This window comes from Sinocyclocheilus anshuiensis, unplaced genomic scaffold (assembly GCF_001515605.1).
Source record: "Sinocyclocheilus anshuiensis isolate Anshui unplaced genomic scaffold, SAMN03320099.WGS_v1.1 scaffold2373, whole genome shotgun sequence".
In the NCBI taxonomy this organism is placed as follows: Eukaryota; Metazoa; Chordata; class Actinopteri; order Cypriniformes; family Cyprinidae; genus Sinocyclocheilus; species Sinocyclocheilus anshuiensis.
Window position 1 is genome coordinate 12,564 of NW_015551030.1, and position 17,043 is coordinate 29,606.

The following is a 17,043-nucleotide window of genomic DNA, read 5'->3' on the forward strand; positions in this document are numbered from 1 at the left end:
CTCCTCAACTCCAGAGGACTGTGGGGATAAGAACTCATTCACACACTGGACTGATTTGAACCACTCTCACACACATCCCAATCTATTGTCTACCTCCACACAAACAATTTTGCACATTTTTGCTGTCTGCACGGTTCTCTCAGTATGCACACATGCACTTTATGTAGTCTGTGTTAAACGTTTACAGTTCTTATTTTATAGTCAGTTCTTTTTTTTCTCTTAGTACTTTTTTTTTTTAGTCTTCTTAGTTCTTAACTTTTTACTTAGCCTATTTAATATAATTTAATTATGTCCAGTTTAATTTCTTTGTAGTCCTGTTCTCTGTGTTTTTGTCTATGTAGCACCTTGGTCCTGGAGAAACGCGGTCTCGTTTCACTGTATGCTAACTGTACAGAGCTGGAATGACAAAGCTACTCTGACTCTGATTAGTTAAAATCCAACGAATAATCTTCACCCATCTGACAGGAGGTACAGAAGGATTCGGGCCCTCACAGTCAGATTGCGTGACCGCTTCTTCCCCCAAGCCATCAGTCTCCTCAACTCCAGATGACTGAGGGGATAAGAACTCATTCACACACTGGACTGATTTGAACCACTCTCACACACATCCCAATCTATTGTCTACCTCCACACAAACAATTTTGCACATTTTTGCTGTCTGCACGGTTCTCTCAGTATGCACACATGCACTTTATGTAGTCTGTGTTAAACGTTTACAGTTCTTATTTTATAGTCAGTTCTTTTTTTTCTCTTAGTACTTTTTTTTTTTAGTCTTCTTAGTTCTTAACTTTTTACTTAGCCTATTTAATATAATTTAATTATGTCCAGTTTAATTTCTTTGTAGTCCTGTTCTCTGTGTTTTTGTCTATGTAGCACCTTGGTCCTGGAGAAACGCGGTCTCGTTTCACTGTATGCTAACTGTACAGAGCTGGAATGACAAAGCTACTCTGACTCTGATTAGTTAAAATCCAACGAATAATTCACATTTCTCCCGATCTTCAGTTACAAAAACTGAGCTTAAATCACTAGAAATTAATATAAAGCACATCAACAGCTTCTATAAGAAATATTATGCGCGCACACACTAAGCTATGACTTCAAATTAATGGGGCATATATGTTTTTACTGTGGGTGTTCGATCCCCAGAGCACTGGTTTGTACAGTATAAAAACCAATACACCTATGGAATGAGCCCATAAAACATGAAAACCTGTGTGTGTGTGTGTGTGAGAGCCAGTAAATTGCTAAAGAAGCAGCTTGTGTTCCTGACAGAGTGGCATTTGATGTTTGACTGTAATGAAGTCAGAACATCACAAAACATTCTGTCTAAAGCAAATGGCACTACAGTCAGGATTCAGTTCTGACCTCAAAGATCAAGAGTACTAGTTAAGAGTGGTTCGATTTACAAATCTCAGTGATCTTGGCCAGAAAAATCAGCACAAGACCAGCTTCAAACAAAATATTTCATCATGAATGTCACCATTTTCTGACCAACAGCAAAAACATGACAACTGAGAAAAACAGTCTGCAAACAGTTTCAGCATTTGCTACCAATCCTTCTTTATTTATAATAAAGGAAAAGCAAGTAGGCCATTTAGCGAGAAAGACATGGAGTGTTTGCTAGTGCAGTTCGCATGACAGGAGCAGGCGACGGCATCTGACGTCTTTGGTCCACACCGGAGCAGAAGGAACGAGACGGTGAAAGCACATGACTGAAGGCACTTGATTACAGCGGTCTCAGATCATTTTGGGGGAAAAAAAAAAACCAAACGAGTTTCTCTCTCTCTCCATATACAAGGAAGAACAGAAGTTGCTTGATAACAGAGTTCAATCAGAGAACTAAAAATCACACTACATACATGGCCGGAGGCTACAAAACATTATACATATAGTTTACATATATACAGGATTGAGCAGAGAAGAGTGCTGATCATCATGACATCAAGCTTTCAGAAATAAAAGAGACACAGACAGATTAAATGTCAGCAAAACAATCCAGACAGAAGAGCTTTCCTGATCAAACACACAGACGTTTGTCAATCTGATATCCCAGCATGCAAACGTAAGCGCAGATGCTTTCCAAACGGAGTCTTTCAGAAAGGCTAAAGGAAGCTGACGTTGAGCGCAGAAGAACAGCGCAGTGTGAAATGAGGCCTTGAGAGCGGATGAATGTGAGGTATATCGTGAGCGTGAAGACTCGTGCTTTAGCACACACTGGCTTCAATCGATGACAACGTGACTAACTAAAACAAACTACTCGCAGCCCACTAGAACAAACTCTGCCTGCCGCCTTAGTGTTGATCATCTGAGAATCGCTTTCCTCGACTCTGACCGTTTGAAAGAGGAAGCCCACGAGCAAACACTCACCACAGGAACTACTGAGACTAACACTGAACTCTAATGTGACAGACAGGTGTGAAAGAAGAGCAAGACAGAAGAGTGAAGAGCAGAAGTCGAGCCGCAGCTCAACTGATGTAAACTTGACTTTCTCTTCATTGGACAGCTGTGTGCGTGTGGGGCATCACGGGCCGTGCGTCCGCGGCTGCCTCTGTGGAAGCCCGTTGTGGGCGGGTCGATCTGAGCGATAGCCTGAGGAGTGGGAGGAGCCTCTCGCGCTATTGGTCGGCTGAGAGTTGAGGTCGCTCTGGTGACCGCGCTCTCCCTGATAGCGGTAGCTGCTTCGGCTGGGGTTTCGCTCGGCATGCGTGTTTCCGTTATATCGCTGATTGCCCTGGTAACCGTGAATGATGCGCCGGTTGCCCTGGAAAATCTGCAAGGCAGAGAGACAAAGGTCAGTTCAGCAGGAGCACACGACTGCCGCGGTACACGAGCGCATGCGATTGATCACCTGTTTGTGTGGCACGCTGGGACGGCCCGTGTAAGCAGAGGCCTGAGGATGCTGGAGCTCAGAGGGAGGCGGGGCTTTGGCAGGGGTGGAGCCTGTGACCGAGGAAGAGGTGGAGCTACAACGAGAACGGCTGGAGTAGCCCGTCTGAGGATGATACACTACAGACAGACAGAGACGATCAGTCATCTCAACACTTCGCGTGTCCGTTTATATGGAACAAACACAGTTATGATCAGGGTTGCCAGGTCCCAGCCCATATCAATATTGAGCAGATTAAAATGCTATATCAAATTTGTTTTTCATGGTACATTATATAAGTAGCCCAAAAAAACTCAACCCTCGGCTCTCTCATTTTTCCTCGCAACTGCATTTTCAAAACAGCCCAGTTGTGCGGGAAAACCGTGACTCTGGCAACACTGTTCCCGTTCATTGACCCACCTGATCCAAATGACATGATGCTGCACTTCAGAGGCTCCAGTTCATGGGAGAATTTCACAGCTTTACCAAGATCCTCGTCATACTTGCGCTCACTGACAAAGTGCTGGAGAGAGAGCATTAGACAGCAGTAAATGAAGCGTGATGATTTACATGGTCACTGCTGTGTGAGTGAGTGTGTGTGCGTGTGTGAGAGAGTGCGTGTGTGAGAGAGTGCGTGCGCGAGAGAGAGTGCGTGCGCGAGAGAGAGTGCGTGCGCGAGAGAGAGTGCGTGCGCGAGAGAGAGTGCGTGCGCGAGAGAGCGTGCGTGCGCGAGAGAGAGTGCGTGCGCGAGAGAGAGTGCGTGCGCGAGAGAGAGTGCGTGCGCGAGAGAGAGAGTGCGTGAGAGAGTGCGTGAGAGAGCGTGTGTGTGTACCTTGATGTCAGCCCGTAGTTCAGCGAGCTGCTCCTCTGTCAGTGATGCTGATTTGTCAGCCAGTCTCCTCAGCTCCTCTGCTCTTTTCTGACGGCCATCCAGAATCGCCACTGTCACAGAAACACAGGCCTGATCAGCCTCACCAAACAGCATGAACACACAGTGATCTCTCAGTGACTGTATTGGGAGTCTCCCTCCGCTCAATGACACACATGATTCTGAGCCAGTCTGCATTAAATGCGGTTTATTTGGACATACACAGACGCCGCTGCTTTGGACAGGCGAGGTAACGTCCAAGAAGCGCCAGCATGAAAACAATGACACTGGGTTTGTTTTAATGCAGTGTCGGCTTCTTTGGCTTTTTTCATGGTGAACACCATACTTGAGTTATTAAATATCTTGTTTGATTTCTGTAAAACATTTTAAGACCCATTTGTTTTGTCCAGTTGACAGACAATGGCCTCTGATGTTCTCCTTATAAGAGTAAAAAGTTCTTGTCAAAACAGAGTTGACTTCATTTAATTTAAGCACTCATCCCATTCCAGTGCCATTAATTTTTGACATGCACATTGCACTGTCACTGGGAAAAGAATGGGGTGGCAGGGCCGGCCCGTCACATAGGCAAAGGCTAGGGGCGCCCAAATGTTTTTTTTTTAATTTTTTTTAAATATTTTAATTAGGGGTGCACTATATATTAAAATATAATTTATATCGCATTATAGCTTAATGCCTTAGTCATATCGCGAAGGTTGCGATTTAATATAAAAATACCAATGTTCTGCAGTTTTCAGAGAAGCGGGTAATGTGTTCGAGTGCAGCCCATGACACGCAGCGCTTCACTCTGAAACATGCAGCGCATTATTTATTTGCTGGCAAACCACCAAAATAAAAGCAGTTTAATATTTGAATTTGAGCAGAGATGCACCGATCGACCATAAATCGGAACCGGACGGTTTTTGTTTATTTATTTCAGAGTCTGCAAACTCAAAGAGGAGAATACATTAGCAGGCAGAGCAAGCTCACTGTTCACAATGCGTGAAGCATGAATGTATCTCTGAGGGGAACGGACTGTCTTAAGAAACAGTTTAGATGGCATTTTCCTTTCATCTTGCCTCTGTATAATAATGCATTTAGTGTTTACAGCGGTAATCAAGGAAGCAATGCATCACTGCTGTTCCTTATGCGCCACCTGCTGGCAGAGAGTGAATTAGCATTTTCATTTAGCCCATCTGCTGTTTATGTTTTGTGTAGCCTAATTTCACAAAGCTAAAGTCAGACTGTTTTTGCTTCAGGATGTGAAATCATAGTTTAATTTAGATCAAAACATAGGCTAATGAAGCAACTAACCATATTGTTCATGCACTTATATTTTCATTCTTTCTTGTCTTTTGCTTAAATAAAATACATTAAAAATCTGTATTGGATTCTGCCATGAAAAGTTAAGATCAGTGTATTCCTAAATTTATGAATGTCTGAAATGAAGAAATTAAGATTTAAATGTTAGTATTGTAGCTGCCTTAAATAGCTAGCAGAGTTATTGTCAGTTTATTTATTTATTGTGCAACTGTCATATTTATTTCATATGTAATTTGTTTTATGTCATAAAGCTATGCAGTTTCTGTGTGAATGATCGGTGGGGGAATTGGCTGCGATACAAGGGGCACCAGCTAAAACCTTGCCTAGGGCCGGCCCTGTGGTGAGGATCTGAAGTCTGAACGACAGACGGACTGATTCTGTGTGTGTAGCTGTGCTGTCGCTCTACTCACTGGCTTCGGCTTTGACTTTGTCCATCTCAGTGAGCAGCGTCACCTCTCGATCCATGAGACTGAACAGAGAACAGGAACCGTTAGAGACAAACCCATCTCATGCTGAATAAACACTGAGATTATTCACTCAGATGACTAAAGTGCTTGAGTTTTGATTTTCTAATCTGTATTATGATCATGGTTAAATGTTTTTTGTCCTTTTCCTGATTTTAATATGTTAACTAATCATATAAGCCTGATTTATTACATGATTCCAAGCAAAATATAGGCAAATGATTTATTAAACGGTGCATTCAGTAGTTTGGTGCCGATTTAAATGTCATCTGAATGGTGTACATTCACATGAGATGAAGACTCAATAGTGCTTTCACTGTACTTTACATAAAACTCAGAGACCATTTAACACCATTGCGGTAACGGTACTTAAAATACAAGAATGGCAATGCTAATGCTAAGCCAAAGAACTACTGATTGCACCTTTAAGGCCCAAACGCCTAACTGTGACAGCATTAAGTGTGTGTGTGTGTTTGTGTGTGTGTACACTTGTTTTGACTATACTTGTGAGGGCCAAAAGTGAAATCCTTTGAGACATTTGACTGGTCCTAACCAGTTCAAAAGGCTTATAAATCAGCTAAAAGATGATGTTGATGTAAATCTAGTGTTGTGCACATGTTTGTTTCATGGGTAAGTTTAAGGTTAGGACTTAGGGTTAGTCATGTCAAGTCAGCTTTATTTCTACAGCGCTTTATACAATACTGATTGTGTCAAAGCAGCTTTACAGTGTCAAACAGAAAAATAGTGTCAATAATGCACAAGGACAATGGAAGACACTCAATTTTCTAGTTAAAGTCAGTTCATCATTGATTCAGTGATGTCATCATCCAGCTCAGTTCAGACAATATAGCCAGAAAGCTTATAGAAAATACCATTAACCTGATAGAAAATCAATGAGTTTATGCAATGTCCTCACTAAGACACAAACATGAGTGCGTGTGACTGCGTTTATCGGTGTGTGTGTGTGTGAGTGAGTGAGTGAGTGAGTGAGTGAGTGAGTGAGTGAGTGAGTGAGTGAGTGAGTGAGTGAGTGAGTGAGTGAGTGAGTGAGTGAGTGAGTGAGTGAGTGAGTGAGTGAGTGAGTGAGTGAGTGAGTGAGTGAGTGAGTGAGTGAGTTACCAGCTTTGCAGCTCAGCAAACGTCTGCTTCATGCTCTTGATAGAGGAGTCCATGAGTGAGTGAGTGAGTGAGTGAGTGAGTGAGTGAGTTACCAGCTTTGCAGCTCAGCAAACGTCTGCTTCATGCTCTTGATAGAGGAGTCCATCTCGTCTCTCACCACGACTCTATAGCGGGACAGTGACGCTGCACATCGCTGCAGGTCCTTCACGGAGCGATCAACGTTAGGCCCTGAGAAAACAAACACTAGATCTCCACAAAGCGTCTCGTAAACACACAAGCACTTTTAACAGTGCATGAGCCCCAAAACCTCCAGCCATCGGGTCCCGCACAGAATTAAACATCTGGGACCAGTCAGAGGTTTGGACACACTTTTCACTAATGTACATCTCTTGAAAGCAGTGTTCCTCCTTCACCAGTGTTTAAAAGCCTCATGATGATGACGACAATGCAATGTAATGTAAAATGTGTGTCTTTTCCTGTCACAATTTCTGTCAATCCTAATTCACAGCAGTACTTAAGGAGCATTTATGTGAAACGCATGACTTTCCCTGGAACAAAAAAGGATAATGCTGCTCTCATTTTCCATTCACTTTTACAGTACATATTAAAAGGCACACAATGACAGTGAGAAGTAATCCTTTAATCTTAATATAGCTTATAAATTTAAGCTTCAATCCCTTGTAAAAACAAGCGTCAGCGTTAAAATAAACAGTAGACGAGGTCAAATAGCTTTCAGTCATGCAAACGTAAAGTCACTCATCTGAACAATTATAAAGGTTATGAAATTAATGCTTTACATTAACTTGACTCCAGCTACACAACAGTCTCTCTCACAGCAGGTTTTTCACTTTAAATTTAACACTCCAGTGTCTCTGCAGGTTTTATGACGGTAGATTCAAGACCTTTAAGACCAAGTGAAGAAAATTTAAGGGATAAATTTAATGAAAATCAATTCATCAATAAGGTCTCTAAATGTAAATGTCTTGTTTTTGCAACACTTCAAAGTTTGACAAAACAAATGATAACTTCTCCTGTACACTGCAAAAAGTGCTGTTCTTCCTCAGTATTTTTGTCCTGTTTTGCAGTGCAAATGTCTAAAGATTCTTGAATCAAGACATTTATACACGATCTTGTTTTCTGAGAAATTGATCAAAATGAACTTGAATGAGTTTATGATTAAAACAAGAACCGATCTCAGGAAGCTCAGACTCTCTGTACTGATGTTTCTGTCGGCTCTCCTGTGGTCCGTGCGATTGCTGACGTGAAATGCAATGTAAAATATTTTAATAACAGTACTTCACTATTTTTCTTGAGCATTATTTTGGGGTATCTGTATTTTACTTGAGTTCTGATAAACCGAAAAACTTTTACATTTACAATAGAAAAAAATACAATTTCAAGTACAAAGTAAATTTGCAATCATGATTTTCCTCAAAGAATCAAACATTAAAATAGTATTTTTCTTTATTGTAACATGAATAACAGGCCGATCACGCTAACCCACGGTCACATAAGTTTAACTTTCCTTTTATTTAAGCAGCCAATGAAACGGCTGGAAGACCTCTACTCCGTGCCACACAGACGTTAATTTAGTCTTCGGTCATGTGTGAAGCAGACAGGGAGACGAACGCAGACCGATCAGTCTCATGACGATACAGAAACTCTTACCCATCTTTCTGCCGGCAGGACCTCGCTGTGTGTCGCTGGACAGAACGGGCACAGAGGGATTATGGGAGCTGGAAACAGGCTTGGCTTGAGACTTGTTACTGGTTCTGTGATGGTTCTGTCGCTCTCCGTTATTGGTGCTGGGCTGAGGGGCGGGGCTTGATGTGGATGCCACGCCTCCACCTGCAGCAGAGGAAAGAAGGGCGGAGTTAAACCCCTAATCACCGCTCAAACACCTGAAGGGCATCACCTGCTCTCCTCAAACACACCTGTGGCCTCTGAAACCTCAGGGGCAGCAGTTTCTAAGTCGAGCTCCGCGGCGTCCAGGGAGGCGGAGTCCAGCTGCTCGCTCAGAGAATCCAGCGAATCACCATCAGCCGCTGCTGAACCGTTGGCATGGAAACCATTAACAGCTTCCTGACACTCAGCGTCTGGAGTCGATTCAGCAGGAGTAGAGTCTGTGGGAATGTCTGTTTGTGCTTTCGGCTTCTTTTTCTTCTTGGGCTGTGAGCAACAGAGCGAACGCAAGCAACAGTTAAACCTTTAAAACATTCATTACTCAACTCGGGTCACAGACACACATTTAAACTGCATGTTTGGTGAAGCTTGTTCCCTCACCTTCTTTTTCCCAGTGACATTCCACTCCTTCAGGATCTCCACAGCCCCGCCTGACACACACACACACACACCCCGAGGTTACAGTCACGTCACACACGGGACACACACACTGCCTCCTATGAGACCTGCATGAGGGCACTGGGTGTGTGTGTGTTTGTTTCTTTCCCTTTTCTTTGCCAGCTTCTATGGCTATATTCATGGTTTAGTTCATTAAAAGTAAAACTAAATAAGATGTTTAAAAACCTTTTTAAAAGTGTCTGTGTGTGTTTGTACCTTCCACAAACGCCTGCACCGCTCGATCCACGCTGTTCTCGAAGTGCTGCAGCACCAGAGCGATCTCATTATTGCTCTTGTTGGGAACCACGGCTCGCACGGCGTTTATCTGGCGAGAGCCAAAACATTGAGTGAGTCGAGCCCGAGATTCACAGGAAAGAGTAAAAGCACTGACATAAAGAGCACATCACCATCATTAACAGCCAGACAACGGAAGAAAAGCCATGTGTACCTTTTCCTTCATCTTCTCGAACGATCCTCCTTGAGACATGACCATTTTCGAGTGCGTGTCGAACACCACTCCGGACACATCTGGAGAAAGAGGAGGGAGGAGAGACAGAGAGATTTCCACGTGTTCAGTTCTGAAACTTGACTTCAACAGCGCAGAAAGTCTTGGCAGAGGATCTTGGTTAAAGCTTTTCTCCAAAAATATGTAGGTCAAGAGAAGAGCCAGAGAGAGACAGCAGCAGAATGGGGAACGATCGCACAGACCTCATTTCAGGATTGGTTATTACATTCAGAAAAACTAGCACACTAAATGAAGTCTCTAGAAACAGCTCTCCTCAATTCCACTAGCAGTAAAACTAGAACAGAGGCAAATATAATCACAATTCCACTTTAAAGTGGTCTAATAGCTTAACTTTCAGGCACAAAATAAAAACATTACTCAGTTTAGAGCAGCATTACAGTACGAATCCACTGTATGGTTTGTTTCCCAGTTTGTAGTAACGCAGACCACTAATTAAGCAACAGACGTGATCGTTACTGAAGGTCAAACTCTCTATTATACGTTTGCAGAAATCAGAACCGCACTGAGACAAATGAAGCACTCAAACATTCTCTTATCACTCCACACTGCCTGACGTTACGTCTGATTTATCTTCATATCTTTATTTGTCGTTTAGTTTATTTTTTACATTCATTTTCAGTAGGGGTGGGAATCACCAGAGGCCTCACGATACGATATTATCACGATACTTGTGTCACGATACAATATTATTGCGATTTTAAATATATTGCGATATTCTGCGATATATTGCAATTTATTCACATTAAATTCAATGCATTAACGTTTGCCTACAAAACCACCACTGGCTCTGCACCCATTTACCTAAATTCATTACTTCAGAGTTATGTGCCTCTAGAAGCTTGCGTTCTGCAAGTGAACGTCGCTTTATTGTTCATCCCAAAGAGGCTCAAAATCACTTTCACAGACTTTTACATTAACTGTTCCCTCCTGGTGGAATGACCTGCCCAACTCAATCCCAGCAGCTGAGTCCTAGCCATCTTCAAGAAACGACTAAAAACACATCTGTTCCATCTTTATTTGACCCTCTAACTCTAGCACTCTCTATTCTATTTTAATTCTACTTTAGCTATATATATATATATTTTTTTTTTAAACAAAAAACAAACAAACACTAGCTTTCTATTTTTTCTATTCCATCTACTTGTTTTTCTTTGTGTGTGTGTGTGTATATGTGTGTGTGTATCGCGCAGTGACGAGGATGACGAGGAGTGCGCGCTGAACACTGCGGGGCAGGGCGGGGCGCGATGCGCCGCGACATATATTATTATTATTATTATTATTATTATTATTCAAGCGATTAGTCAACAGAAGAGACAGACGGCTGCACGTGAGTGTCCTGCATAATACTTGTTTATAGATCTGCTGTTGGAAGTGTTACTTGCTGCTAGGAAGGAATATTTCGTTTTCTGCCTATTTCTCTCTTTATTTATTCCTTCTCTTTCTAGCTTGTACTTATACGAGGATCATTTTCATTTTAAAACATAAACGCACCAGTGTAAACTACACTACACTACAGCCTCACGTGTGCGCCACATCTCTAAGAGCGCCTGTGTTGAGCTCGTCCGTCTGCACTCATCCGCGGTTGAGTATACTTTGAAAGCTGTGCGGACACGGCTGAGCGCGAGACGGAACGCGGAAAGTGAAGTATACCCGGGCCTTTATTGGCTCACTGACGGTGATTAGATTAACCCCTTAGGTATCGAAATTTGGTACCGAACGACGAGACGTTTTTAGATACTCGATGGTATCGAGGCAATTCGGTCGGTGCCTAAAAAGTATCGAACTCGATACCCAGCCCTACATATTGGTGGCATATTCGCCGATACCGATATATCGGCGACAGGCTCATATCGGCCGATAATATCGGCAAAACAATATATCGGTCGGGCTCTAGTATCGATACAGTATTGCCGCGGAAAATATCGCGATACTATGCTGTATCGATTTCCCCCCCACCCCTAATTTCCAGTATGTTTGTCCTTTCCATCTCTAACTGCACAGGGAGTCAGAATTACCATAATGACCCTTATAGTATATTTTTTTAGAGCAAACTAGCACATCGATCTGAATTACAGTCGGTCTGTGAAGTGGCAAATGCTTACGGTTTCCCATAATTCACGCTTCAGTGAGGCGATATCATGCTTCAAGAGCAGCGCTGGACAGAATGTAATCAAACACTAAACTCTCAGACAAATGTGACTTCTGTCCCTCATCCAGCAGCGCTTAAAAGTGCATTTCTGTCTGTGCTGGTGCAGGCTGCTTTACGAAACTAGAAAAATAAAATACACAATCAATCCGTGAATATTAGACGGCTCGTACAGGTGTTATACAGAGAGATTGTTTGGTAAGGGCCATCATCTCTCTTCATTCAGAATGAATCTACCATAACATTCCTGCCCAATCTCTCTTCACGACGTCCAGAGCTTCGGTCACATCATCTCACAGCAGAAAGGACATGATCTGACAGCAGTTCCCAGATCAGTGACTAAAGGATGATCGTTACCCATGAGCCCTCAAACTACACATGAACATCCAGTCTGAACTTCCTGTCACATGATACAGGTGAGGCGTCTGATAAAGAACAACAGATTCTGACTGAAGGCCCAGCCGATCTGCAAGATAACCAGATAACCGACCGCAGGTTTACTATCAGCAGAAGTTAGCGGAGCAGATTTTCATGTTAATTCTCACAGGAATCTGTGAAGCTGCAGCGTGAGTCACTGTACGTCACTTTGACTGGATTTATCCAAACTACGCTATCTACTTTCCACGGCTGCACCATAATGACAAAAATCATAGATGTCAATTATTCCATTGTAATTGTGATTAATAATTACGATTATCACAATCAACATTGAATGATGTCTTGAATAGCTTTATATCATTGTTTGAAGCAACTGCATGCCATATTTAATATGAAAATAAGCTGAAAACACTCTTCCTGAAAAACGTATTGCTTTTCTATAGAATTATGCCTCAAATATCAACTATACATTGATTTGGTTTCTTCTTTAAATAAAAAAAGTAAAATATGCATGGTGTTATAATGTTATACTAAAACTAAAATTTAAAAAATGGAAAAAAAAACAACCTGTAGAAAGAAAAAAAACATCTTAAGTGCAAAATAATTTAAGTGGACTCTTGTGCCTTTACATAATTGTGGCATCCGTAATTGTAATCACGATTAGAAATTAAATTAATTGTGCAGCCCTACTGGTTTCCATTACTCCAGGTTAACTCACAATAGTTCTCCGTCGCGGGAAAGCATCTGTGCGTGGATCTCCCTCCGAGCAACATTTCTCAAGCTCTCGAGCGGTGAAACTGACGAGACGGCAGAAATATCAGCCATAAAGACACGCGACGCAGCGAGGAGCGGTTTAATCAGGTCAAAGGCTGCTGAAGATGCTCACAGTTCTGCTGCTTCCAGCTCCTCGATCAGAGTTCAGCGATCTGCAAAGTCATGAAAATCCAAAGATTTCATTTGGCAAACTAAACCAGAGACTGCGGACTGAGCGACTCAACTGCACCAGAAGCGTTAAAGAAACGTTTCATCAAAAGTAGTCTGGTCTTTGACATGATTTGTGCTTCTACCAAAGACTAAAAGCCCAAAGATCAGCAGTCCTCGAGCATTCAGATGAAGAGTCGCACTGAACAGCAGAGCACTTCTGCTTCAGAAACAGACCTCAAACTACGAACACAAACGATGCTAACGGCGCTTTCGTGTTCTCAGGTTTCTAACAACAGAATCAAAGTCTCAAATGTAACAAAACTACTTAAATTACTCTGTCACTGCCATGAAAGCATTTGCTCAGGAACAACATACATACTTATTTAAACATACAAAGATTTAAAAACAAATGAATTAAATTACAGAAAAAGTGCAAAAGCAGTTCAAGTTGTTCCAACAACAAAGTTCACTGTAAAACAAAGAAACATGAAGAAAAACGCCCAGATCTACCATGATGTTCTGAATCCGATTTTTCTGTCCGGTTCTTAAATCCTGAATTTAATACGGCTGCCAAACGTAGCAGTGTGTATCTAGTGCAATGAAAAATATAACTTATTCAAACTGTGAGTGGGTTATAAACAGAAAGTGAGCAAAAAGCGCTGCCTTTATAATCACTCGTGCCATTACTCCAATACGACAGATTATCTGTTCACACACACACAAGCAGCTGCCCTCCAGACGCTAAAGAGGAGTGAAACTGGCACGAGGTCTAAACTTTTAGCATTATCGCAACATGAGACATTCCCTATGTTTACTTCATCAGAATAAGTATGGAGATAATATTACTGATACTCAGTATTACTGAAGCCATATGAACCGAATCGTATTTGGAGATCGCTCACCTTTATAACCGCTCTTCCTCGCCATCCTCCTCTTCAGTCAGTCGCAATTCTGCAGGAACAGAAAATATCTGAAGTTTAACACCCGCCATTGTAATCAAGACTGTAATTACTTAAAACAGGTCAAATCTCAAAACATGAACACTGAGATGGAGAGAAAGGCACTGATGTAAAATGATGCTGATTGAATTTCACTGAAGCTCATGGAAACATACTGCGGTGAGACGGTAACGCCGACGGACATTTAGTCAGTATTTGCGTTAGTCGCTCATTAAAGTGCCCAGAAGTGAAGCGATGGTTACTAAAGATGGTTTATCTCGCTCTATCACACGAGAAGAGAAACCGTGTGAAACGTCACTGAAGAACCAGCCTTTCCTTTAGAAATGAAAAATATATACATTCGCATACAAATACACATTTAAGATTTTTAAAAAATATTACCCAACATTTTATTTAAAGTTATATTCTAGATGTTATGGCAGCTAAAGGAAGAATGATTTTAATCACTAGTTGCATCCTTACACAACCAAGTTAAGGCTGCACAAATTTCAGTGTAAATACACAATGCTGCATTAAAGCCAGATTACATGATGCCTGCTCAGCCCTAGCGTCAAAGCATACAGCGGGAATTACTGTGAATGCATAAGCCACCTCTGAGTCTGTGTAAAGATGCCTAAATGCCACTTCAGAAGCGCTTCTGTGCCGCCTTTGCAGTGCAAACTTTACAATACCTTACATTTGTTTAGTTAATCCAACCAAGCCTAACTTACAACATTATACACTAACACCGGGCCCTCGCCCGAGCTAAAGTATCCAGATGCAAAACTGTTGCCCACTCTGAGATTAAGAACCCAGCAGCATCACTTTAACTCTCACTCCAGCATCATTAATGACTGCGTGTAATAATTAATTACTCCTGCAGGCCAGCAGTGATCTGCGTCTCTTTCTGCGCTGCTGTCTGTCACGCGAGGACAAACCTCCACATCTACACTTGCACTCTCTGTCTGAACACAGCCGAACTGAAACGACCTGATGAATCCGTAAGAAACTGAAGTGCGCTTTCAGTGCGTGTGTTCCTCTAAAGCCCGTCACAGAAAACACATCTGACTGAATCACAGCGAGCACCTCAGCCGTTGTCCCCGAGAGCCGCGCGCGTTCCGCCTCCGCCCGGACAAGACCGGCTCCTTTATGAGCCCAATAACCACAGCGTCGCTCTCAGGAAAAAGAAACTTAAACTACACAAACACGTACGCGCTCGGACTGACGCACGCATACACACACGCCCGTTCCCCGCCGGCGGAACGCACCGGAACGTCACGCGGGCGTCGGCACATCGCGCACCTGTGCGCCGTCAAACAGGTAAAGCCGCATTCACGGGCTATATTTAACCTGACCGGAACACCGAGCAGCTGTTTACCAAAGAGGAGGCGCGCGGCGCTCGCATCTGTTATGCACCCGGAATATTCCAGCGGTGATTCGCCGCTGCGCGCCTCGGAACCGGATCCATCCGCGCAGAGTTCCTGCTCAGCCGGTTCCGCGGATCATGCGGCGATAAGACGCGTAACACGAGCTGCGCGATGAAAAGGTGAGAAGAAAAGAGGCTGAACTGGAGCCGGACAAAGCGCCGCTGTGTTCCCGTCTGGAAGTGGGCCACCGGGACAGGAAGCGAACCGAATCCCGGCAGGAAGAGCGCGCTGATGTGGCACTGCGCACGTGACGCGCGCTAATGATCGACACGCGTCAAAACGCTCATCCAGAGCGCTCCGAGACGCGTTTGACTGCTGCGAGCGATGGCGATGTAGTCCTGAATCTGGGTGCGTTTCTGCCGCGACGCTCAGAGATCCGTGATTCGCTCCCGAACGAGTTAATAATAACGCGCGTGAAACGAGGCGAGCGTTTATGATATCAATCACACTGCGGCGCGCTGCTATGTGGCAGTATCTTAGCAACGCCTCCGCTAGCCGCGGAGCTAATGTATGCTAACCGAGAGCAACGCACACAAAACGACGCACGGATGAAAACAACCGCACAAAGCGTTGTACACGACTCTCGCCGCTGCAAACGGGCCGCTGAGTGTTTTTGTTCGCGTTAGCATCACGCGCGCAGCCGCGTTCATGGGGGATCGCGAGAGCCACGGAGCGAAGCGTCTTACCTGAAGAGCAGCAGGAATCCGCGGCACGCGCAGCGCAGCGTTCGCTCTTTTATTTGACTATTGCGTGATCGCTTGTGCGCGAACGTCTCTTTTCTTTCAGCCGGCTCACGCGTCACTTCCGCTCGACCAGCGCGCGCCCCTCACTTCCGCCCTGCTTTATATCCGCACGCGCGGCGGCTGAGCCACAGAGAACAGTTCATTAAAAGTTAAAATATGTAACAAATGGGACATGCTGACAATTAAACGCCCGTGCAGAAGGAACTTTTATGAGCTGAAGGGCCTCGTGCAGAACGATTCCAAAAACTGTTCAGAATTCAATTCATGTTGTAGAGCAACACTTGAAAGTCTTATGAAGTATTGTTAACCACAGTCTTACTGCAAACAGCTAGTCTCGAGCCCATCCTAAATCTGATGTCATGAATGAACGGCTCTGTTGAGTTCCTCTGCTGCTCAGCATCCTCAGGCCTGAACCTTGAGCCTTGGGTTGGCAGATAAGCCGGAAGTGATGTGAATGCGGGAAAGCAGGAGCGCGAGAACAGGGCTGCGTTCAGCTCCGACAAAACGGTGCAAAACGTGTTTTAAACGGAAACTGGTGCGTTGAACTCTGTTCTGATGACGCAAGAGTTGCAGCTATGGCAGCTGAGAAGGCCATTCTTTGTGTTCTTTGTGAAGAATTTTCGGAGCCTGATGAAATCGGTATAAATACGTGTTTAATACTGCAAAATATGCTCAATGTTACAGTCACTGGCCTTGCCCTCCAGAATAAAGGAACATCCCAATCGAGTGAAGGGATTTGTGCAAACTGTGGTTCTTAATTATTGTGATCCAACATTTGCCTCGCATTTCAGGATGAAAAGACAAACATTTCAGGTGAAGGATAATCCACTTCTTACCTCTGAGACTGTGTTATGATCTATATGACCTTATTATTTTCATTGTGAGTATTAGGCTTATCATTATTGCTGATCACTCTTGTTGTGCTATGATATTGTAATATTTACCATTATATAATCAGAGGGGTATAGAAAAGTTTATGAAAGT

General features: G+C 43.4%; 1 protein-coding gene across 3 annotated transcripts; it reads right to left on the reverse strand.

The window, feature by feature from the left end:
• Nucleotides 1–1,208: 1,208 nt before the first annotated feature.
• Nucleotides 1,209–16,522, reverse strand: LOC107661167 (spermatogenesis-associated serine-rich protein 2-like). Of its 3 annotated transcripts, none has more exons than XM_016450634.1 (14): nucleotides 16,379–16,522; nucleotides 13,854–13,902; nucleotides 9,426–9,505; nucleotides 9,194–9,302; nucleotides 8,921–8,970; nucleotides 8,572–8,806; nucleotides 8,306–8,485; nucleotides 6,730–6,865; nucleotides 5,465–5,523; nucleotides 3,699–3,808; nucleotides 3,287–3,389; nucleotides 2,849–3,006; nucleotides 2,505–2,770; nucleotides 1,209–1,229 (listed from the first exon to the last, which is right to left on the reverse strand). In XM_016450634.1, the coding sequence occupies exons 2-13, from the start codon at nucleotides 13,876–13,878 to the stop codon at nucleotides 2,522–2,524; spliced, it is 1,494 nt and encodes a 497-aa protein (XP_016306120.1). In that variant the 5' UTR covers nucleotides 13,879–13,902; nucleotides 16,379–16,522; the 3' UTR covers nucleotides 1,209–1,229; nucleotides 2,505–2,521. The 3 variants fall into 3 exon arrangements, with proteins under 3 accessions (XP_016306120.1, XP_016306119.1, XP_016306122.1); XM_016450633.1 differs by lacking the exon at nucleotides 16,379–16,522 and adding an exon at nucleotides 16,003–16,141; XM_016450636.1 differs by lacking the exon at nucleotides 16,379–16,522 and adding an exon at nucleotides 15,268–15,292.
• Between the last annotated feature and the right edge of the window lie 521 nt (nucleotides 16,523–17,043).

Coding starts and splice junctions, on each gene's coding strand:
- LOC107661167 (XM_016450634.1), bottom strand. CDS start 13,878: ATGGCGAGGAAGAGCGGTTATAAAG. Junction 3,809..5,464: donor CAAAGTCAAAGCCGAAGCCA/GTGAGTAGAGCG, acceptor TTTCTGTGACAG/TGGCGATTCTGGATGGCCGT. Junction 3,390..3,698: donor AACTACGGGCTGACATCAAG/GTACACACACAC, acceptor CTCTCTCTCCAG/CACTTTGTCAGTGAGCGCAA.